Here is a 23644-nt window from a genome sequence, read left to right on the forward strand (position 1 = left end):
AGAGAAAGGCAAGGAGGAGAAGAGGGAGGGGAGGGGGAGAGAGAAAGAATGTAGGAGGAAGAGATTGAGAAAGACACAAACATAAAAAACAGGAAAGCCCTGGGAAATGGGGACAAAATGACACAGAGCTAGACATCCTCAGAGAAAGAGACAAATGACACTCAGTGATATGCCCAGAGACATAGAGACTGAGAAGGAAAGAAATCAAAGGACTAGGAGAAAGGCTGATAGAGATGGGGACAGAGATAAGAGGATAGGCTTGCTAGAGACACTGAGTGAGGAAGGCAGAGTCCCCTGCCTGGCCTCCAGCCCTCACTTCATGCCCTGCTGGAAAACAGAATTCCTCCTGGTCTTGCAAATGATGAGATCTGCCCACTGCACGACCACAATGCTGACGAAGAAGGCTGTGTGACAGGTGAACTCCACTGACTTCCGCTGCTCGTAGGTCTGGGGGAGAGATGTGCAGAGGAGGGTTCAGCCTCACCCCACTTCTCTCCCTCCTCCAAGAAGTTCTCCCAGATTAACTACATACCAAAGGTTTGTTCTATTGCCTGCCTCAGGGAGTCCCTCAGACTCCAGGCTCCCCCAGGACGAGCTTCCTAAACCGAGGATAGGTGTTCTCCACCATTCATGCCCCTCTACACATGCATTCTTCCCTTACTCCAGAAGCTTCCATAGCTGTCCGCCCCATGCCTTCTTACTCACCCACTGCTGCCCATAGCTGTCCTCAAGGTCATTGACAGTACGGTCATCCCAGTTGAGCCGAATGCCCACAAGGTTAGAAGGCAGGAATCCATTCTCTGCCAGAATCACAAAATAGGCAAAGAAACCACCCAGAGCCTGGATCATTCCTGCAGGAGACAGAGGGGAAAAGGCTCAGTTTGGGCGGGGACCCCAGGCCAGACCCTCCTTTGAGGTTACCAGAGACTAAGGGTTCCCTGAATCCCTTCTGTCCTAGGATTTAGAGATAGGTGGGACATTGGGGACCACTAAACCCTAATGTGATCTCCCATTTAAAGATGAGGAAACTGAAGTTCAGAGAAGTCAGCTGACTTCTCTGAGGTACCCCAGGGTTCTTAGCTGCACTGAGGTTACACAGATAAGCAAGAGCCCTATCAGGAATAAACTACCCGAGGGCCATCTTAGATGGATTACCTGAGAGGAGAGTCTCACCTGAAAAGGGTGGCCCAAAGGGGTCAGGCAGGCAGAAAACAAGCATTAAGTGCTTGCTGTGTGCCACGCTTTGTGCTAAGCATTGAAGGTCCAAAGATGAATGAAGGAATCAAGGCTGGGAGGGTAAGTGACTTCCCTGGGTTATACAGCTATTTAACTGAGGCAGAATTCCAACTCACATCTTCTGATCCCAGGTTTGAGATCTCTGCTCATTATGTCACCTACCAGGTGGTACCTAATCAAGTCTCACCTGAGGATCATACCTGTGGAAGGCTACCTGAGGGTTGTGTTAACTGATGTGAGTCACCCAAAGGGTCTCACCTGAGAATGGTCACCCAAGGGCTCTCACCTGAGAATGGTCACCCAAAGTGTCTCACCTGAGAATGGTCACCCAAAGGGTCTCACCTGAGAAGGGTCACCCAAAGAGTCTCACCTGGGAAGGGTCACCCAAGGGCTCTCACCTGAGGATGGTCACCCAAAGGGTCTCACCTGGGAAGAGTCACCCAAAGGGTCTCACCTGGGAAGGGTCACCCAAAGGGTCTCACCTGAGAAGGTTCACCCAAAGGGTCTCACCTGAAAATTCTCACCCAAGGGCTCTCACCTGAGAAGGGTCACCCAAAGGGTCTCATTTGAGAAAGGTCACCTGAAGGGGCCTCTTGCTTGAGATGGGTCAGCTGAAACAGTAGCCTGAGGCAGAAGCCCAGGGGCCTCAGATGCCCTGAGTCTGGCACCCAGAGGGACTTTGCAGACAGACCTTAACCCCTTACCTATCTGCCCATAAGCCATACTAATGAGCCTCTCGTTCACCAGCTTGTCTGTCCTTGGATTTCGGGGCTGTCGCTTCATGATGTCACTCTCAGCAGCCTCATAGGCCAGAGAAATGGCAGGGACCTGTCCAGGAAAGAATAGGGAGACACCTCAGTGAAGGTCCACCTTAGAAGGTTATCTAAGAGGGGAGGTCTCACTTACCTGCGGTGAGAAGTCTCCCCTAATTTGAGTGATCCAACAAGGTCTTGAGAAAGGTAACTTAATGGGATCCCTACCTTGGCAGGTGACCCCAACACCCTCCTCTAAACTCAGCTTCTTTAAGGGTCTTTCAGGTAGATCCACCCTAGATGGATCTGAACTGCCCACTGCCCCTTGGGGAAGCTGAGCAGAGGGTCTCACCATATCTGTGCCCAGGTCAATGCAGAGGATGGTGATAGTCCCCAGGGGCAGGGGGATGTTGGCCATGATGAAAAGAAGGAAAGGGGTAATCTCAGGGATATTGCTGGTCAGGGTGTAGGCAATGGATTTCTTCAGGTTGTCAAAGATCAGTCGGCCTGAGGGAAAAAGTTCACAGGGGGTCAAACCAGGCAGCCACCTGCCTTCCTGAGGGGTGAACTCAACCTTCCACCCGGGCACAGAAGCTTGGCTTTCCTCATCCTCATCCATCTTCCACCCCCTTTCTCCATCTCCCAATTCTCCTGAGATTTTTCCAGTGACCTGTTTTCTCATCTATCCTGAGGCTGTCTCTATTACTACGGAGGATGGGGGGAGAGATGAAGGAAGTTCAACCTCCTCTTGACCCGAGCTCATATATAAAGCACATAGAAGCCCAGAATGGAATGATCTTTTTGGATCATTTATATCATTCCTTCTTTTTACAAGGGAGGAAATCTTGACATCCAAAGAAGAGACCCCAAATCATTAGAACGTCAGAGCTGGAGAAGACCCCTGCACTGTCCAGTTCAACCCTTTCATTTTGCAGATGGGAAAATACAGTGAATAAGTTGGCACAGCTTGGCCTCCAGATCCCCAAGCCTGTCCTTACCCTCCTCCACACCAGTGACAATAGAAGCAAAGTTATCATCCAGCAAAATCATGTCGGCAGCCTGCTTGGAGACGTCAGAGCCAGCGATGCCCATAGCCACACCAATATCTGCCTTCTTAAGGGCAGGAGAGTCATTCACACCATCCCCAGTCACTGCTACAATAGCACCCTGTGGGGAATAGAGTGGGGGGAAGGAGAGGGAGGCAGAGACTTAGGCTTCTGACCTTTGTGTCTCTTAGGGTTCAGGGTTCAGGTGTTGATCTCTTGTCTGGACCCAGGTCCGGTACCTTTCCTCTTCAGGGACCCAAGTGTCCAGTGTTCCAGTCTTTGTTTTCCTGAGGACTTAGTTCAGGATGTGCTGCTCTTAGGGATACAGGCATCACAGAGCCATGGATTTCACTATTGTCCCAATTCATCTAATTGCCTCAGGAATCAGGAATTCTATTCTTCCATTCCCAGGTAGCTGGATCCCCACCCACTGGCATTCACAGCCTTTGCCTTTGTCAGAGGCCCAGACATCTGGGTCCCCAGCTTATGCTTCCTTGGTGCTCCAGGCCTCCTCATCTCCCCAAGGCCCAGGTGTCTAAGTTCTCACCTGTCTCTGGCAGCCTTCCACAATGATGAGTTTCTGCTGTGGGGAGGTTCGGGCAAACACGATCTCTGTGTGGTTCTGCAAGATTTCATCAATCTGTTCTGAGGAGAAATCCTTCAGGTCTGTGCCGTGGATCACACAGGCCTTGGCGTCCCTGCATGGGCACAGAAGGTTGGTGAGGGATGCCCCCATCCTGGGCAAGAGCAGGAGAAAGGAGAGGGTCTGCAGTGGTAATGGAGGAAAGGGAAGGGTTGACAGAGAGGATGCGATAAGGGACACAGAGAAAGGGTGGGAAGGACAGGGAGAGAGACAGAGACAGCACGAGAGGGGGACAGACATGGAGAGGAGGAGGGGCAAAGAAAGATGAACTGAAATCAACAGAAAGACAGAAAGAAAAGAGGAGAGACAGGCAGGCAAGGACAAGAAGTAAGAGTCTGGGAGATCAGAAGGAGAGGGAGAAAAGGATCATGAACACAGAGCTGGAAGCATCCTCAGAGAGCAAATCTGTCCAACCTCATGTACTCATGAAGCAGCTGAGGCCAAAGAGGTTAAATCATGGCCAAGTTCGCACGGTAGGTAGGTAGTGGCATGGATTTGAACCGAGGTCAAGGCAGGGGCGGGGGGAAGGAAAGAGAGAGGAGACAGAGAGACAGAGAGGAAGGAGAGAGACAGAGACAGAGAGAGATAGATGGTCAAACAGAAAGATGGAGGGGAAGAAGGAGGAAAGAGTGAGGGGAGAGAGCAGAGACAGTGAAACAGAGTTAGAAACATAGAAAACAAGAGAGACAGAGATGGAGTCGGATAGGGAGAGGAAGAAGGAGAGAGAGAGATGTAAAGAATTAGAGATAGATACCAAGAAATATACAGAAAAGAAAGATGGAGAGGAAGCATTAGGGAGATCAAGCTGAGGGGAGAGAGAGAATAACAGAGGGACATAGAGAGAGAGATGAGGTGGATCCAGCAGCAGTCAGTGGGGGGGGGAGACCAAAGGAAGATGAGAGGGGGAAGAGAAATGGTGGAGTTGGGTAGAGGCTGTGGGTCCAAGATAAAGCAGCTGCCTCACCTGGGATTGACCTGGCTCACAGGGATGTTGAGCCTGGCAGCAATGTCCTCCACAGTCTCATTGCCTTCAGAGATGATGCCTACACCCTTGGCAATAGCTTTAGCTGTGATGGGGTGGTCACCAGTTACCATGATCACCTACATAACAAAAGAGGAAGTAGAGGTTATGACCCTAAGGAACTCAGGTATCTTGGCTCCCTCCACCCTCAGCCACTCCTTTCCCCACCTTGATCCCAGCACTTCGACATTTGCCCACAGCATCGGGGACAGCAGCCCTGGGTGGGTCAATCATGGACATGAGGCCGACAAAGCAGAGATTGTCAGTGGTGAAGTTGACATCATCACAGTCGAAAGCAAAGCCCTTAGGGAACTGTTCCTCAGGCAAGTAGTAATGGCAGAACCCTAGCAGTGTCCAGAACAGATGATTAGAATTTAGGATTTGGCCCCACCTCCCCTACCCCTGGACCTACATCCCCAACATGCTACTTGGAAGTCACTAATCTCTCAATCTCTTAACCTTCCAGTCTCTCAATTCCCAATATCCACATTCTTCTACCACCTTCCCAACCCCTTATTCCACCCTGGTCCTCAATATTCTTATTTCCCAGTGCACCTCCTCCCATCCTGTATCCTCATGTCACACTCCTCAAAAGTTAAAGTTATCACAGCTAACCTGCAAAACTAACTGCAGATATTATCATCTTCATTTTATAAATGGGAAAATGGAGGATCAGAGATATTTGCCCAAAGTAACCTAGTAAATGTCAGGACCAGGATACAAATACAGGTCTCCTGATTCCAATGGGCTGATTCCCTGTCCCCCACTCTCAGGTTTCCAAATCTCTAATGCTCAACTCCTCAGTATTCTCTTCATCTGACCCTCAACCCCCCATCTTCCTAGTCCTACAACTTCCCTACTATCTTATTCCTATATACCCCACCCCAATTTCCTAATCCCTCATCTCCCAACTCTGAAGTATCACCAGCTAGCTGTCTCCTCAGCCTCTCAACTCCCATATTCCTAAATCATCATCCTCAATCTTCAATTTCCTAATTCCTTATGCTTCAGGCCCCCAACTCCTTGGTCCCCCCTAACTTCCCAATTCTTCATTCATCCAGGATTCTAATGCTTTAATTTCTAATTCCCCAGTCCCTCAACTTCCCAACCCCACATTTCCCCCATTTCTCATTCACCCAGTTATCCAGCAATCTGTCTTTTCTCTTTCCCAGTCCCCAACTTCTCTTTTTCCAGCTTCCCAATTTCCCACCCCGATAATCTTCTAGTTCTGCATCCTTCAATTCCCTAAATTTATCGCCCCACTCTTCCAATTCCTTATCTCTCCACCCCTAACTCACCATCCTACAAATCCCTAATTCTCTACCTTTCTCAATTTCTCATTCTCTGATTCTTCCAATACATTCACAATTCTTCAGTCCTTCGACCCCCAGACTACTATTTCTTCAAATCCTCAACTCCTACATTCCCAATTCCTCACTTTATCAGTCTTTCAATCTTCCATATTCCTTACACACCCAGATCCCTATATGACCTAGGGTCCTACTTGGTTATCCTTCTGGTCCCTCAGTTTCTCATCTCCCATTCTAACACTCCATTCTCCAGTCCCCCAATCCTAGTCCCCAGTTCCTCATCCCCAATCTTCCTATGCCATATCTTTCAATCACCTATTCTCCACCTCTCTGTTTTGTCTCCTCTTCCTTTGTTCTCATTCCTTCATCTCCAAAACTCATTGCTCAAATGAAACTACTCTCTCCAACATCACCAATGCTCACTTAATTGCCAAACCCAACAATTTTTTCTCAGTCCTTGGTCTTTTCAATCTATTGGCAGTATTTGATATTATTAATCATTCTTTCCCTCCTGAATACTCCTTTGTCTCCAAAGTCTCATGACACTACTCTCTACTTGCTCAGTCTTGATCCCCTTGGCTCGATTTATCATCCATCGTCCACTCATAGTTGGTGTCCCCTAAGGCTTTGTGTTGGGACCTCTCTTTCTTCTATGTATAATCTCTCTTTGGTGACCTTATCGATGGTTTTAATGATCATCTTTCTGCAGCTGACTGACTCCTGGATCTATGTATCCAATTCCAGACTCTCCCCTAAGTTTCAGTCCCACATCATGAACTGCCTAATCGACATTTCAGATGGGATGTCTGACAAACTCAACATGTGTGGATGTTACTCATTATTTCCATTACCACTTCTGTCCTTACCTTTTCCAAACTCCCCTACTTCCTGTCTAAGGCACAACCATTTTCTAGTCACACAAGTTCAAAATCTTGGTATTAGCCTTAACTCTTTTTCTTTTTTGCCTTTTGGAGGGCAATTGGGGTTAAGTAACTTGCCCAAGGTTACTAGTATTTTTGTGTGGGTGTTAAGTGTCTCAGGCCTGAACCAAACTCGGGTCCTCCCAACTCCAGGGCCGGTGCTTTTACTCACTGCTCCACCTAGCCGCCCCAGCCTTAACTTTTTATTGTGCCTCATCCCACACTTCCAATTAGTTGCCTGCTATCACAGCATCTCTCCCCTCTCATCCCTTCTCTCCACTCATGTAACCACCACTCTTGTTCAGGACCTCAGTGTCTATCCCCTATATTATTGAAACAACTTATGACTTTCCCACCTTGCCTCAGATCTCTCCCCTCTCCAGATTATCCTCCACACTGCTGCTAAAGTGGTTTTCCCTAAATGCACATCTGGCTATGTAACTACCCTATTTTTTAAAGTCCTGCAGCTTCCCATTGCCTGTAGAGTCAAAGACAAACTCATGTGTTTAGTTTTTTAAGGCTTCACCACTTGCCCCAACCTATTTTTTAAACCCCACTTTTTAAACCTTAATATCATTCCCCCTCCCAGTCTCTATAATCCAGCCAAACTGCCCTTCTCTCTGTTCCTCATGCACAATAATCCATCTCTCATCTCCATTGTTTTGACCACCTGACCTCTGTGCCTAGAATGTATTGCCTACCTCACAGAATCTCTTTCTTCAAGATTCAGCTCAAGCATGACCTTCTCCATGAAAACTTCTTGTGAACCCCAATCTGCTTAGCGCCTTCCATCCCTGGCTACCTTGTAGTCACCTAATTTGTATTTATTCTCTCTATAATCTGAACTTGTCTCTCCCACTAAAATGTAAGCTCCTTGAAAACAGGGGTTATTTCAATCTTTTCATTTGCATTCCCACCTTCTGGCACAGTCCTTGGAACATAGTAGGTGTTTTATAAAAGTTTGTTGATTGATCTTCCCATTTCCCTAATCTCCCATTCCCCAGTCCCCCAAATCCCCATCCTCTGTCTCCCGTTTTCAAATGCCCTATTTCTCTAGTCCCCAATCTGTACCCCTCAGCCCTTTGTTGATCATGTCCAATTTATCCTGTCTATATTTTGTTAGTACACAGTTGTTTGCATGCTGTTCTCCCTCCCTGTCACACACCACACCCCCGACATTAGACTGGGAACTCCTCTGGATCAAGAGCTTTTTTTTTGCCTTATTTTTCATTGCTAGAGCTTCACACAGTGCCTGACACACAGTAGATGCTTAATAAATACTTACTGATTTAACTGCAATTCTCCATCCTCCAAGTCCCCTGTTCTTCCAACCCTCTATTTCTCTCAGCTCCCCAACTCTCCATCCCCAGTCTCCTAGTAACATAGAACACTCCTTCCTGTGCCTCCACTCACACCCACCCCCATCCCCCAACCCCAGTCCCTTGGTGCTGAACCAGGAAGTGGAGACATGGGCTAGGCTGAGCCATACCAAGCACCCGTTCACCCAGCCCGCCCAGCTCCAAGTAGGCATTCTGGAAGGCCTCCTTGAGTTCATCATCCAAGGTCTGCTCTTTGCCCTGAAGCAGAATGGTGGAGCATCTGTCCAAGATCCTCTCAGGGGCACCCTTCATCACCAGCAGATATCGATTGTCATTGGGGTCCTCTGTTTCATGAATGGAGAGCTGGGAAAGTCCCATGAACAAGTCAGGAGTGTACTTGGGGTGCACACACTGCACCATCACATCAGTCCTCCCCTCTCCACACCTCACTCTCTCTGTGTGTCTTTCCATCCATCTGTCTCATTCTTCATCTCCTTGTCTATCTGTCTGTATCTCTCTCACCTTCCCTATCTCACTGTCTCTACATTTTTGTCTCTCTTCATCTCTCTGACTCTGCATTTGTCTGTATTGCCTTCTCTACCTTGCTGGTCTCTGTGTGTCTTCTGCGTATTTCCACATCCCTGTCTCTGAATCTTCTTCTGCCTGCATCTATGTATGTGTCTTCCTCTACCAACCCTGAGCTGGTTAGGGATGGGGGAAGGGAGTTGGGACATCTGCATTTTAAACTCAATTCTTCCTCCTTGGCTCAATGTGACTTTGGACAAGACAATTCCTTTCTCTTGGTTTCTGTTTCTCTCTCAAACAGTTCTTAGGGGTAAATGTTCCCTTTCATTGTTGGTGGAATTGAAGGGGGTTGCTCCCCTCATTCCTGGTCACTGTTGGTGGTGTTGAAGGGGATCAATCCTCACATACCTGGTATTTGTTGGTGGAATTGAAGGGGATCTCAGCCACTTTTTTGTTCCTTTCCCTCATCAGTTTTACAGAGCCAGATGACAATTCGATGCATTTCAGAAGGGCTGACTCAGAAGCATCTCCTGCCACATCCCTCTGAGTGAGGGGTAGGGGTGGAAGAACAGGGAAAGGGAAAGGCCAGTGGCAACAGTTGCTAGGTTAGCCTGGCAGCATTGAAGGTGGAAGCAAGAAATGAGGAGTGGGGCTCAATCCAAGGGAAGGTGGGTGGTAATAGGGAAAACTGTCTGTGACTGAGAAGGACAAGGTCCTTGGAGTGCAACCCACAGCTGTACAGGCATAGGTGAACACAGCTAAAAGGGAATGAGTGGGGACACATGGAAGGGGGTGGACACCCAAATCGACATGAGGGAGGAAAAGAATGACTAGAAAAATAAAGGTCATAGACAGAAGGGTATTAGGGGCAATGGAAACTGTGGAAGGAACTCTAAGTTTGGAACACCCAACTTGGAATTACAGGACCTTAATTTAAATCTCAATTCTGCCACTTACTAGTACTTCAGCAAATCACTTAACCTTTCTGGATCTCAGTTTCCTCATCTGTAAAATGAGTAGGGTTGGCCAAGATGACCTCTCAGGTCAGTTCCAGTTCTTTATCTATGAATCCATGAACAGTCTAAGTCCCTATGAATCCATGAACAGTCTAAGTCCAGTTGTAAGGGGTTGGAGCTGGGTCTGAGAACCTCTAGGGACTTGAAGAGGATAGGGGGAGAAGAACCTTAGCCCAGTCCCACCTTGAGCACAGGTATGTTGTCCTGGCCCCCCTTGAAGACAGCTCGGTTGCAGAGACCAGCAATGTGGGACAGGGCCACCCAGGTGTGGGAGCTCTTGTCAAATGAGGTTCCTGTCAGGGGTAGAGGGAGAGATGGGCTTCAATCCCTGTTCCTCAGATTGATGTTCTGGGGCCAGCCTCCCTCCCGGTGCCCTTACTGACCCAGCTTTCTCTTGATACTTCCCCAGTCCCTCTGTTTCCCCCCCTCCCACAGCCAGGGGGGTCATAATCACCGGACTGGTCCTCAGTGGTATCTGCCTCATGGATCTGGTTGTCAAACCACATGTGGGCAACTGTCATGCGGTTCTGAGTCAAAGTCCCAGTCTTGTCTGAGCAGATGGTGGAAGTGGAGCCCAAGGTCTCCACAGCCTCTAGGTTCTTTACCAAACAGTTCTTCCGGGCCATGCGCTTGGCTGTCAGTGTCAGGCACACCTGGAGGGGAAGGAGATGCTGGTGTCCAGTGCCCAGCCCCTGCTCCTCTGGGGAACCTGGACACCAGCTTCTACAGCTCTAGTGTCTAGCATTCCAAAGTCTATCCTTCTCAAGGACTAAAGCATCTTTTCCTCCCAAATAAGTCTTCTTATTTCAAATCCAGAATTTCTACTCTATCAAAGGACTCTGTCCCCCTTTAGAAGGGAAAGATCTTTCTTCTTCAGGAGCCAGACTGTGTGCCCCTAGACACCATATTCCCTGGTCCCCAACCCCCTACAGTGCTCAGGTGCATAGTTCCCTAGAATCAGACCCTCTCAGGGATCCAGGAAGCTTGTCCTCCCAAAGACCACTCCCTGGAGATTTAGGCTTCTAGTTCCACAATCTGATCCCTCTCTGGGACTGAGATGTCCATTCCCCTAACCACTCTTCCATTGTTCAACTTCTCAACCCCCAAGTGGCCCAATCGATCAGCCTTAATTCCTCATGATTCCAGACGTCTATCCCCCTAATCCTTGTCCTATGAGGAAACATGGGGACCTAGACCTCCAACCCCCACCCTTTCATGGACCCAGGCATCCCAGAGCCCTCAGGGGAAGCCCTTACAGTGACAGTAGCCAGCAGACCCTCAGGCACATTGGCCACAATGATGCCGATGAGGAAGATGACAGCTTCGAGCCAAGTGTAACCAAGGATGAGGGAGAGGATGAAGAAGGAAACGCCCAGGAAGACAGCCACGCCTGTGATCAGCTGGATGAAGTGTTCAATCTCAATGGCAATGGGTGTCTTGCCCACTTCCAGACCTGAGGCTAGAGTTGCAATTCGGCCCATGACAGTCCGGTCACCTGTGGCCACCACCACACCTCGAGCTGTGCCTGAAGTCCAAAACAGTCAGTGAGAAAATGCATTAGCAGAATTAGGGAGGGCCCAGGAGAAGAGAAGGGCTCCACTGAGGGAGGCAGGGTCTCAGGGAAGGGAGAATGGGGGAGCTCAGGAAGAGGGAATAAGTTCACTGATGGGATAGGGGCTCAGGAAGCATATGCTCAGTTCAAGGAAAGGATGGGAGTGGGGGCAGTTAGTGAAAGGGATGAAGGCTCAGTAGGGGATCAGTGATGGGACTGGAGCAAGGGGATTTAATGAGATGATGAGCCTTCATGAAGACATGGGGATCTCAATAGGGTGATGGGGGCTCCATGAGGAGATGGGAGACTTAGTGAGAATGTTGGAGTTCTAGGAAAGGAAGGATTCAGGGAAAGTCATAGGGGACCCATTGATGGGGCGGGGATGTTCAGTGAAAGGGACAGGAGTGCAGTGGGAACATGATAAGTCTCTGAGGTGAGCTGGGGATACAGTGGGGAAGTGGGGAGCTCGGTGAAGAGGGTGGAGTTCAGTAAAAGGGAGAAAGTAGGATGAGGCAATGGTAAGGCTCAGTGGGGAGAGAAGGGACTCACTGAAGAGGATGTGGTTCAGTGAGGTGATGGATAATGATGGGGAAATAATGGGCAATGGTGAGTCTTGGGGGTCTGCTACTGACTTAATTCAGGAATAATGATCTGGTAATGGGAGAGGGATTTAGTAGGGGAATGGGAGGCTCAGTGAAGGGAAGGGAGTTTAGTGAGATGCTAGGAGGTTCAGTGGAGGGTACTGGAGTATAGTGAAGGAATAGGGGATAAGTATTGGGCTGGGAACTCAGTGGGAAAGTGGGGGCTCAGTGTTGGGCTGGGGATTCATTAGGGAAATGGGTGACTCAGTGAAGGGGTTGGAGGCTTGGAGAGGGTGATGAGGGCTTAGCTAAAAGATAGGGTAAGTGAAGGGAATGGAACAATGGGGTTTCAGTGGGAGGATGGGCCTTCATAAAAGTCTGAGATGGGCTAAATAGGGGGATGGGGCTTAGTGAAAGTATGAGTCATCAGTGAGTAGGATGTTAGCTTAATTTGAGTAACAAGGACTCAGTGAGGGGGATGGTGGAGAAAGTGAGAGAGACCAAGACTCACTAGGGAGAACAGGGAATGAGTCAGAGGAATTAGGGACTTAGTGCAGGGATAGAGAGATCAATGATAGGAAGGATTGTTTAGCAAGGAGGATAAAGTTAAGGCCTGGGTGGAATGGAGGAAGAGGGGTTTAATTGAGGGATAGGAGATCAGCTAGAAGGAAAGTCATCAATAAGGCATAAGGTTTAGTGAGGGGGATGGGGGCTCATGAGAGGACAGGGTTTTATGAAATCATGGGGAGCTCATTGGGAAATATGGGAGCATAATGACATGGGAGATGGGAGTACTGAATGAAAATGGAGATTCAAAGGGGATGGGGTTTCTCTGAGAAGATGAGGGCTCAGTGAGCAGAATAAAAGCTAAATTTTGTGGATTTGGGGTGAAATTAAGGACAGATGAAGGAAATAGGTGACTAGGTAAGAGAATAGGGACTTAATTGTATAACCGAAGGCTCAGTAAGTAGGTAAGGAAGATGGAGGACTCAGTGAATGGATAGAACTCTGTGGAGTGAGAGAGTAATTTAGTGGGGCATATGTTCTGTGACAGGATGGGGTGTCATTGAGTAGATGGAGGGTTCAGTGGAAAGGATAATGGCTCATGGGAGGCCTCTACGGAAGCACAGAATGTAGGGATGTAGGTTGTGGGACTGATAAGAGGAAGATTGGTTTAATGAGGCCATAGGACTTGATCATGGCAGCTCAGAGGGAGGAGGAGGACTCAGTGAGATGATGGGTGTTCATTGAGGGAATGTGAGATTCAAATGAGGAGTGGGGGAGCTCAGGAATGGAAATTTAGAGGCTTGATAAGAAGCATAGGAAGCCTACTAAGAAAGGATGAGGGTTCAGTGAGGAGGGGAAGTATCAATGGAGGTATGGGGGCACAGTGACAGTGGTGAGTACCCAATAAAATAGATGATGGACTCAGAGAGGCATTGAAAGCTCAGTAGGGGGTGAGTGAGAGAAATGGGGATTAATTGAAGGAATGAGGAGTTCAATGAGGGATATGGGAAAGTAAGTAAATGCATGGATCAGGGTCTTCTTCACATCCTAGAGTAAAGTGAGGAGGATGGTGCCTCAGTAATGGGAATACAGGCTCAGTGAGGCTAATGATGGCTTGGTGAACAGGATGAGGTCTGAGAGAGGGAATAAAGCTTAGTCAGAGGGATTAAAGGGATCATTGATAGGGGTCAGATTCAGTGAGGAGGCTGGGAGCTCAGTGAGAGGGATGGGAAGGAGGCTAAATGAAGGGAATGAAATCTCACTGAAAGGACAGGGGTTCAGATAGGGGATGGGAAGCATTATTAGGAATTATAGTTCCTCAGGGAAGCATAGTGAGTTACATATGGGTTGATTGGGGCTATAAGGGCTCCTTGAAGGAAATGGGAGCTCAGTGAGAAGAATAAGGTACTCATTGAGGGAAATGGGGTGGGAGGTACCTGGTCAATGGAAGGATGAGGAACTCAGCAAAGTGGCTGGGGGAACAGTGAGGATGGATGGAGCTTCATCAGGAAGGGAGACATAATATTGGCTCAGTGAGAAGGGCAAGGGCTAATGGATAGTTATCATTGGATGAAGGGATGGAAGGTGAAGATGATGAGGGCACAGTAATAGGATGGTGGGGCTCAGTGACTGAATAGAGGGATCTGAGGAAAAGTTCAGTGGTAGAGATGTAGGCTCAGTGAGGGGAATGAGAGGATTTAGTCAGAGAGATGAATGGTTAGTGATTGGATGAAGAGAACACCAATTGGAATGGGTGTTCAATTTGAGGTATGAAGGAGCTCTATGAATGAGATAAATACTAAGGGAAGAGGATGTGGACTAGGTGATGGAAAAGTCACCTCAGTGCATGGAATTAGGGCTTAGGGAAAAGGTTAGACTTCAAGAGAGGGTGAATGAGAAATAACTTTGGAGTCAGAGGACCTGAGTTCAAATTACAGCACCTACTAAATGAGTGACCTTGCAATGCAACCACCTCCCTGGGCTTAGTCTTCTCATTGGCAAAATGAGACTAAGATTTCTTGGATCTTAGCTCCTGAGATCTTTCTATCATCTACGATCCCCTGTTCCTATGACTTCAGTGAATAGGATGGAGGCTTAATAAGGGGAAATTGGGAAATAAGTAAGTGATGAGACTCCAGGAGGAAATGAGAGCTCAGTGAAGGAGATTCAGACTCAGTGAGAGCTATGAGGTTCTAAAGAATTCAGTGAATGAAGTGGGGGTTAAGTGAGAGGGATGGGGGACTTAATAAAGGGATGAGGACTTTAAGAGAGCATGAGGAGAGGTTAGAGAACAAAGGAAGACAAGGGTAAAATGTCAAAATATGGGTTCAGTCAAAGACCAGGGTGCTACTGATGGGGATGCAAATTCAAGAAGGGGGAAGAAGTGTCAGTTGAGGTACGGGGGCTTAGAGGGAGAGGGAGAGTCTCAGTGAGGGGGATGAGGGCTTAGCGACCTGATAAAGGGCTCATTTATGACAGGATGTGGGTTCAGTGAGAAGCACTGGGGAGTCATTTAGGGAAATGTGGGGTTTAGTGAGAAGAGTTCATGGATGCTTAATTGGGAGAATGGGAAGCACAGTAAAAGGATCAGAGCAGAGAGAGAAGATGGGAGCTCAGCTGGGGGGTGGTTGAAAGTGGCCAAGTGGAGGAGCTAGAGTTCAGTGAGGGACGTGGGGGCTGAATAATTACAGTAAGGAAAATGGATTAATGCAAGGAATGGAAACCCAGTAGGGGAAATAAGGGCTCAGGGAGAGTTATGGGGACTCAAGGAGGGGATGAGAACTAATTGAGGTGGTGGGAGTTCAGTGATGGGGATAGACTATAAGTGAGGGGGTGGGAACTTAGTGATGGGGATGGAGATCAATAAAGAATTTGTTGGGAAATGGGGGCTCAGTGGAGGCAGTAGAAATTCACATAAGTGAGAGGAAAAGGGGTTCAGTGATGGTAATAGGGATCAGTGATGGGATATGGAGGCTATTAGAGGGTAGGAGATTATTGGGAAAATGGGGAAAAAGGGGAACTGATTGGGACTCAGTGAAGGAATTAGAGTTCAATGAAGTATACGAGAGCTCAATCAGGCTAAATGAGAGAGATAGGGTCTCAGTGGTAATAATAGGAGATAAGTGAGAGAAAATGAGGGCTCAATGAAGGAGACAGAAAATCAGTAAAGGAGATGGGAGGCTACTTGGGGTATAGGGGTTAGGTAATGGAAATTGTGGATTTGTAGGGGAATGGGGGTTCAGTGGAAGAGATAGGAGCCCAGTGAGGGGGATAGAAGTTAAGCAGGGGGGAAAGGGACTTAGTGATACACATGAAGAATCAGTAAGGTGATATAGGAGCTCAGGTAAATGGGAAATTATTGGGGCAATGGAGGCTTAGTGAGAGTGATGGGGATTCAGTGGGGGACATTGGAATTAATAGAAATGGATGGGGGTTCAGTGATGGGAGTGGAGGTCAAGTGAAGAGGATAGGGGTTCAGTAATGGTAATAGGGGATGAGTGAAAGGGGAATGGAGGATTAGTGGAGGAATGAGTACTCACTGGGTGAGATAGGACTGAGTTGGGAGAGATGGATATTCATATAGTGATGGGTAAGGGGTGGGGCATTATTTGGAGAATTGGGGCTCAGTGGTGGAGATGGGGGTCAGTAAACAAAATGGTAGATTTATGTAGGGGATGGGGGCTCGGTGGAGGATATGGGGTGCATTGAGGAGTATGGACATTAAGTGAGGGCAGAGAGGCTCAGTGATGGTGGTGGAGGAATTGGTGGGGAGAATGTGGGATTAGTAGGGGAATAGGGACTCAGTGAGGGGATTGGAGCTCAGTGATGGTTGTGGGGGATCAGTAAGGTGATGGATTAGTAGAGAAAAGGGGGATAACTTAAGGGGTTTATAATATGAGAAGATGAAAATTCAATGAGTATTCACTGGGGGAATCATAGCTAAGTGAGGGGGACAGGGGCTGAGTCATAGGGGTTAGGGTTCAGTGATTGCCATAAGGGATAAGTGGGAGAAACAGTGGATCAGTGGGGAGACTGAGAGATCACTGGAGAGTCTTGTAGCAAAGGACGGTGAAACCCAGTAAAAGAATGGCAGCTCAGGGAAGGAGCTAAGTAAGACTCAGTGAGTGAAGTATGAGCAACAAACTACGAGGGGCAAGATTTAGTAATGAGGATTAGAGTTTGTCGAAAGCATTGGAGGCTCATTGGGACAGGTGAGGCCCTTAGTGAGGGTGGTGAGGGCTCAATTTTCAGTTACAAGGCTCAGTAAGAAAGATGGATGTTCAGTGGAAGGAGATCAGCAACAGATATAGGAAGCTCGATGAGGGGGGTGAGATTCAGTGAGGGAGCTAGAGAGCAGGAATCCTCAAAGGCATGTGGTATTAAAGGAAGGGTTAGAGTTTCAGTGAAGAGTACAGAGACAGGATGGGGAACTCACTGAAAGAATGGGAGACTCAGGGGTAAAGGAACTAAATGCAAGGGAGGGATTCTCAGGGAGGAGGCAAAGGAATCGCTGATAGGATAAGTGGTAGGAATAAAGAAATGTTGAAGATGGGGACTCACTGAGAGGAATGAGGGCACAGTGAGAAAGAAGAGGACAGAGTGAGTATGATGAGAACTTGGTAAAGAAACATGGAGCCCAGTAAGGGGATGGGGATTCTTTTGGGTGTCTGTATAAGGAGTGGAGAATTGGTGAGCAGATGAGGGCTCCAAGTAAGGAATTCCATCAGGGGATGACCTCTCAGTTAATGGATGGGGGAGATAAGTTGGAAACACTGCAGTGAGTAGGGTAGAGGTTCAAGAAAAACCCCAAGAAGGGCACTGGATTAGGGCTTGGTGAAGGAATAGAGGCTTGGTGGTGGACTGGAGATTTAGGAGGGGAATAAGGGGCTCAGTTAGGAGGATGAGGCCTCACCTAAGGTGGGGCATCATGAAGTAGTGGTTGGGGTGCTGGACTTGGAGTCAGGAAGACCTTGGTTCAAATTCCACCATAGGCTGTATGACCTTGAAGAAGTTACTTAATATCTCTGGAGCTCATTTTCCTTATCCATTAAATGGGCATAATAACAGTACCTACCTTACAGGATTGTTTAAGACATAAATCAAGTCCTATATATAAAGTGATATATAAGAGAGTTATTACCAGTGATCAGAGAGAAGGCTCAATGAGGAAGATGGGAGTTCAATTAAAATAGGAGCTCAGGAAAAAGTGTAGGGTGGTTAGTGAGGGGGATGGGGTCTCAAGGAATGGACTGGGAACTCAGGGTGATGAGAATTTAAGGGGGCCAGTAGGACATCAGTAAAGGAATAGCAGGCATGGTGGAGGAGGATGGGGGATTAAGGGAAGGGACTAGGGGTTCAGACAGGGGTTCAGGGCTCTGTAAGTTTCAGTGAGATGACAGATTGTCAGTGAAGGAGATGAGTGTTCAGTGAGGGTGCTGGCTCAGTAAGGGGAATTGGGTCTTAGAGAGTGCATAAGAGTTCAGTGAAATCATAAGGGCGGGGCTCAGTGATAGACTGGCATATCAGTAAGGGGAGTAGGGACACAGTAACTAGAAAAGGGGTTCAGTTGGGGGCTGGGGGCTTAGTGAGAATTATGAGAGCTCAATGAAGGATTTAGGGCTCAGAGCATGGGATGGGGGCTCAGTGTATTGGATGAAAGCTTAGTTAGGAGGATGGGGAACTCATTATGGGGATAGGGGCTAAATGAGAATAACGAGGGCTTATTGGGGGAATTAGGTCTCCGGAAAGCATGGTGGCTCAGTCATGAGGATGGAGGTTTGATGGTAGGATGAGGACTCAGAAAAGGAATGGTGAGTAGAATAGGATGTTCAATCTATGCTGATCCCATTTGCCTCCCCTTCCCCCCCTTATTAATTCATGCCTCAGTTTCCCCTGGAATGTTCCCACCTTCCACACAATTGGTGGAAAAGAAGGTGATGTTCCTGGTCTCCAAGGGGTTGTCATGTGTACAGTCTGGGGATCGTGTCTGGGGCTCAGATTCACCAGTCAGAGAGGAATTATCCACCTGGAGAGAAAAGTGCAGCAAATGAGGAGATCATTGGTGTAGGAGGAAGGTAAGTTATCCCTGGAGATGTAGGGAGTCCTGAGGGTCAGGGATACCTGGTCTCTAGGACCCTTGAATGCCAGGGAGCCCCCCCACCATGGACTAGGGTCTGGGGCATGAGTTCCTAAAAGTATTGGGAGTGGGGAGAAGAGACTTCTCCTGAGGCTGGGAATGGGGACTCTGGCTCACCTTGCAACCATGTGCTGAGATGATCCTGAGGTCAGCTGGGACTCGGTCCCCACCCTTGATCTCAATGAGGTCACCAACTACCACCTCTTCTGCATTCACCTGCATCTTCTCTCCCTCTCGGATCACCAGGGCTTGCTGCAGGAGGCCCGGAGGTGTGGGGAGGAGGGCAGATGGGGAGAGGTTAAAACCCTTTCATATATGGTCCCCCCCGCCCCAGCCTATGGCCTCATACCGAATGCTTCTCCCTCTGGGAGTTCCCCAGCCTCTCTAAGAGAGCCTTTCCTTGTCCTCTAATTTCACTTTCATCTCTAGCCACCACTTCCAGGTTCCCCAATCTCTGACTAGTTTCAATTTTTAGCTTTAGCTATTCCAGACTTTCCTTTCTGTTCTTCAGCTAGTGTTTTACACCTCAACCATCAAAAATTCCACCTATGACCAAGATCAGAGTCCCTGCCCTAACTCAACCAGGCCCATGGGTGTGCCTTGTGCCTGCCCCAGCCTCAGGGACCCCTGACCTGAGGGACCATGTTCTTGAAGGATTCCATGATTTTTGAGCTCTTAGCTTCCTGGTAGTAGGAGAAACAGCCAGTGATGATAACCACAGCAGCCAAGACGATGCCCAGATATAGCTAAAGGAAGGAAGTCACAGAGATGTCCCATTTCACTTGCAGGGCCCATGCTTTGTGTTTTTCCCAAGACCATTGTATGTCTTTGGCATGAACTATGTCCCTGATGCACACCATGCTGTATCCCTGCATGGAGGGGTGTTTGTCCCTTGATCACCCTCTGTCCCATTTACATTCACATTGTGCCATGTGAATGAACATCCCATGTCTCCTGTCTGCCCCAAGCACATCACATACTACATTATGGGGTACAGATCATAACATTTAGAACTGGAAGGGACCCAGAGGCTCCCTCTTCTAACCCCCTCATTTTAAAGATGAGGGAACTCAAACCTAGGTAGTGTAAGTGATTGACCTGTTGTCCCACAGTTTCTGACAACTAGAGCTGAGGTCTGAACTCTTCCAACTCCAAATCCACTATATTCACCTATCTTTCACTATCCTATCCTTTCCTATCTCTTGTGCATGTGTGTGCACATGTATGTACCACACACGTGCACATCTGTGTCCCTTATGTTCGGGTATCCCGCATGTAAATATGATCCATATCCTGTGTGTCTCCTGATTAAGCGTGTCCTTCATTCCCGATGTGTCCCATGTCCCCAAGTTCCTGAGAGTTCTCACATATCTCGTGAAGTTCTCCCACACAGACATCTCCCCATTCCACGTGGGCCATGGGTGAGTCACATGGACAAGCATGTTTCACGCCCCATGTCCTTTCTGTGTCTCTCTTGTATGAGTCTCCTATATAGCCCACCTCCCCTATGCACCCATCTCCCATGTCCCATGTTTGTCCCTGGTGTGTCTCTAGCACCCCATACAGATCTCATGTAAGTTCCAGCCTCCCTGCACTCACGTTGTCTCCTGCAGGGTCGTCCTCAGTGCCTGCCTGGATGCCGTAGGCTAGGAAGCATAGAATAGCCCCAATCCACAGCAGGATGGAGAAGCCTCCAAAGAGCTGTCGGCAGAACTTGACCCATTCTGGGGTGGTGGGCGGAGGCGTGAGGGCGTTGGGGCCGTCTCGGGCCAGGATCTCCTGCGCTTTGCTGTGGGTCAGACCCTAGAAGACAGGAATATCAAACAGATCAGCCCTGCCTTCAAGGATCCCTGGGACCCCAGTGCCAGGTGCTCAGACCTTCAAGGCCATTCCACTCGTTCAGGGTCCCAGGGATCTTGAGCTGCGGCCCCTGCCGTAGCTCTTCTCCTCCCCCGCTCCCCATCGCTTCCCCCCTCACACACACCCCCAACCATCCCCAGGCATCTGCTCTTCTTCCCCGAGCAGTCCAAGGGCTCTGGGCATCCCAGCCTTACCTGCACACAGTCTGTGTTGTATTTCCGACAGACCTCTTCCACAGACATCTTGTGCTCTGTCTAAGGGACAGGCGAAGGGGGAGTACCAATCAGGCCTAACAGTCCCAAGAGGGCAGGGCCCAGGAGAAAGAGGGCGGGGTGGGGGAGGGCCGGCGGCTGAGGAGGCCGGGAGGGGCGGAGCCTCAGAAAGGACAAGGAAGATAAAGGAAATCAGAGGCTTCTAGATTTAGAATTGGAAGGGACTTCAGAAACCTTCAGATTGCATGCTCCTTATTTTACAGCTGAGGAAAATGAGACCCAGGGAGGGAATGAGACTTGCCCAAGGACATACGGTTCAGTTAAGGGCGGCTCCAGATCTAACTCCACAGCAGAACTAAGCCGAGGATGGGGGAGACTTGGGAAGGGTTGGGCCCTGGAGGAAAGGGAGCGTGGCTCAGGGGACGGGCCTCCACGGATCAGGGCTTACCATGGCCACCTCCTTCTTGAGGTCATCCAGGTCCCGGCGTTCCTTGCTCGCCTTGCCCTTCTTGGGCGAGCCCTTGTCATCTTTCTTGTCCTGCGAGGTGGCGACACGATAGCTGTCAGAATGGCCGCGCTGCGGGCGAGAGGAGGTGACAGGGAGGGACGCCCCCACAGCGCCCTGCGCCTAGCCCCAGCCGGCCTCAGCTCTAGACCTCAAAGGGAGGCTTTATCTCGATGTCCCTCAGATGGTCTCTCCCTTCTCTTTGTCTCTCCTGGTGTGTGTGTGTGTCTGTGTGTGTGTGTGTGTGCTGTTTCTGTCCCTCTGTTTCCGTTTCTTTCTCTCTGTCTTCCTCTACCTCTCCGATTTTGTCCCTCTTTCTCTCTGTCTCTCTCTTTAGGTCTCTCCAATTGTCTCGTCTCTGGACCTCTTTGTGTCTCTTCTCCCGGTCTCTTTGTGTCTCTTCTCCTGGTCTCTCTGTGTCTCTCTCTGGGTGTCTCTCTGTAACTCTCTATCTCCCTCTCTGTTATTCTCATGTAGGTGTAGATGTCACTGCTTCTCCTCTCTGTGTCTCCCTCTGCCCCTTTCTTCCTCCATTTGTTTTTCTCTTCCTCTCTGTGTATCTCTTTTGGTCTCTTTTTTCTCTGTGTCTATGTTTCTCTCCCTCTCAGTGGATCACTCCCTTTCAGCTTCTGTCTCTCTGTCTCTGTCTCTCTCTCTCCCTTTCTGCTTCTTTTTCACTCTTTTTCTCTGTCTGTGCTTGTCTGTCCCCCTCACTGTGTATTGTTCCCTGATTTCAGGCTCTCTCTCTCTCTCTCTCTCTCTCTCTCTCTCTCTCTCTCTCGCTAAGTGTCTCTGTCTCCATCTCTCTTGATCTTGCTGTGTGTTTCTGCCTCTAGCTGGCATACACATAAATGCCTGTCCCACTACCCTTTCTCTCCCAGACCAACACTGTTGGACACATTGTCCCATCTTTGTGTCTGGGTCTCTGTTTCCCTATCTGTTGGCCCTCAAGGATCTTTCTCATTTCATGTTTCCCCCTTCTTTCCTCCCCCCAAGTCCTCCTCCTCCCTGAAGAGCATATGAAAAGCTAGTCTGAGAGATAGAGACAAAAGGAGAAAGAGAGACTGGTGGTCACAGAGACAGAAAAACAAAGAGAGATGGCCCAAGTAAAATGAGGTGGGGGATGGGGAAGACAAAGGGGGGAGGGGCAGATCCTGTCTTCTCCTCTCCAGCTGGGCAGGATCCCTAAGCTCAGAGGAATCCAGCCCAGCCCAGTCCTTCTCAGGCCAGCTCATCGGCTTCAGGGATGCTAATCCCTTGGTGACCTTGCAGAGAGAAATATGAAGAGGAAAAGCAATCTTCCCTCACCACCACCACACACACATACACCTAGCCCTTTCCAGATACTTGGGTGCTGGGATGAAAGATGCAGCTGACTGACCAGAGGAACTTCCTAGCCTTCTCTGCGCCTCAATATCCTCATCTGTGAAATGGGGTCAGTGGTCGGACTAGATAGATTCTGACATTGTATGAGAAACATAGGATGACAAGAAAGGACATAGAAAAGGGCAGCAGGGAGATAGGCCAACCCAAAGAGGCAGAAATATGGGAAGAAATGGAGGAGAAGGGAGGGGCAGAGAAACAGAGAAAGGCAAATAGAGATACAGAGAGACAGAAAGACAGAACCAGGGAAACAAAGGGGAAAAGAAGAAACAAGAAAAGGCAGACAAAAGTGGACATTGAAAGTTACAGAACCAGAAGAGACACATACAGTAAGAAGGATGCAGAGAAAGAAAGAGATGGACACAGAGATAATGGAAAAGGGGAAAAGACAGAGAAAGGTGAGGTAGCTATAGAAAGCAGTGTAAAGGAAAACAGAGATAGATGTAGAAAGATTCAGAGAGACAGGTAGTCAGAAAAACACAAAGAGAAATAGGGAGGCAGAAACTCACAGAGAAAAGAAAATGGAAACAGAGATAGACCAGGAAAGAAGAGGTAGAGCTGTAATATATTCATATTTATATAGTGATTTACAGGAAGATGGAGACTCATTGGGAGACAGAGAAAGAAAAATGGGAGGGAAAAGCTAGCTGTCAGTGTGCAGGAAAGAGGAGGACAAAGATGTCTAGAAGAAGGGGAGGCCTGGCCCCTGGCCAGCCCTGCAGCAATACTGCACCCTAGGAGAGTTGGGGCACTGAAACTGGGCATTAATGAAATCCAAGGACTCAGAGTCCCCACAATATATAGAGAGAGACAGTGACAAAAGGAAGGTTAGATATATGAAAAATAGAAAGTCTGAGAGACATTAGTGAAGAGTAATTCAGATGCTGAGTGACTGTGAGAGACAAAGTCAGAGATACTGAAAGCCAGAGGTAAAGAGAAAAGCACAAGAGAGATGGAGAGACAGAATGGTGAAGAGAAAGAGAGAATCAGAAGGAGCCCTCTAGAGGAAAAGACAAGGGGATGAATGATGGGGGATGGAAGACAGAACCTGAATTCCAGTGTTTCATTAACCCTCCCCCCAGCCCCCTAAAACTGGGAGCACAGATTGGAGTGCATTGGA

General features: G+C 48.6%; 1 protein-coding gene across 1 annotated transcript in view; it reads right to left on the reverse strand.

Annotated features, from left to right (window-relative positions):
- Positions 1-21239, reverse strand: part of ATP1A3 (ATPase Na+/K+ transporting subunit alpha 3) — a 23344-nt gene extending 2105 nt beyond the window's left edge. The window contains exons 1-19 of the mRNA XM_069088934.1: positions 21085-21239; positions 20619-20678; positions 20164-20367; positions 19197-19310; positions 18682-18816; positions 18336-18453; positions 11045-11313; positions 10243-10441; positions 9972-10081; positions 9181-9315; positions 8418-8610; positions 4867-5042; positions 4642-4778; positions 3582-3732; positions 2987-3155; positions 2341-2495; positions 1941-2064; positions 706-851; positions 317-447 (exon numbers count right to left, since the gene is read on the reverse strand). Coding sequence (XP_068945035.1) covers positions 317-447; positions 706-851; positions 1941-2064; positions 2341-2495; positions 2987-3155; positions 3582-3732; positions 4642-4778; positions 4867-5042; positions 8418-8610; positions 9181-9315; positions 9972-10081; positions 10243-10441; positions 11045-11313; positions 18336-18453; positions 18682-18816; positions 19197-19310; positions 20164-20367; positions 20619-20678; positions 21085-21087 — 2729 coding nt within the window. The 5' untranslated portion in view covers positions 21088-21239. The remainder of the gene's footprint in view (positions 1-316; positions 448-705; positions 852-1940; positions 2065-2340; positions 2496-2986; positions 3156-3581; positions 3733-4641; positions 4779-4866; positions 5043-8417; positions 8611-9180; positions 9316-9971; positions 10082-10242; positions 10442-11044; positions 11314-18335; positions 18454-18681; positions 18817-19196; positions 19311-20163; positions 20368-20618; positions 20679-21084) is intronic.
- Positions 21240-23644: the final 2405 nt, after the last annotated feature.

Source organism: Petaurus breviceps, unplaced genomic scaffold (genome assembly GCF_028583685.1).
Source record: "Petaurus breviceps papuanus isolate PSGF00001 unplaced genomic scaffold, PetGlider_PUasm1.0 185, whole genome shotgun sequence".
NCBI classification, from domain to species: domain Eukaryota; kingdom Metazoa; phylum Chordata; class Mammalia; order Diprotodontia; family Petauridae; genus Petaurus; species Petaurus breviceps.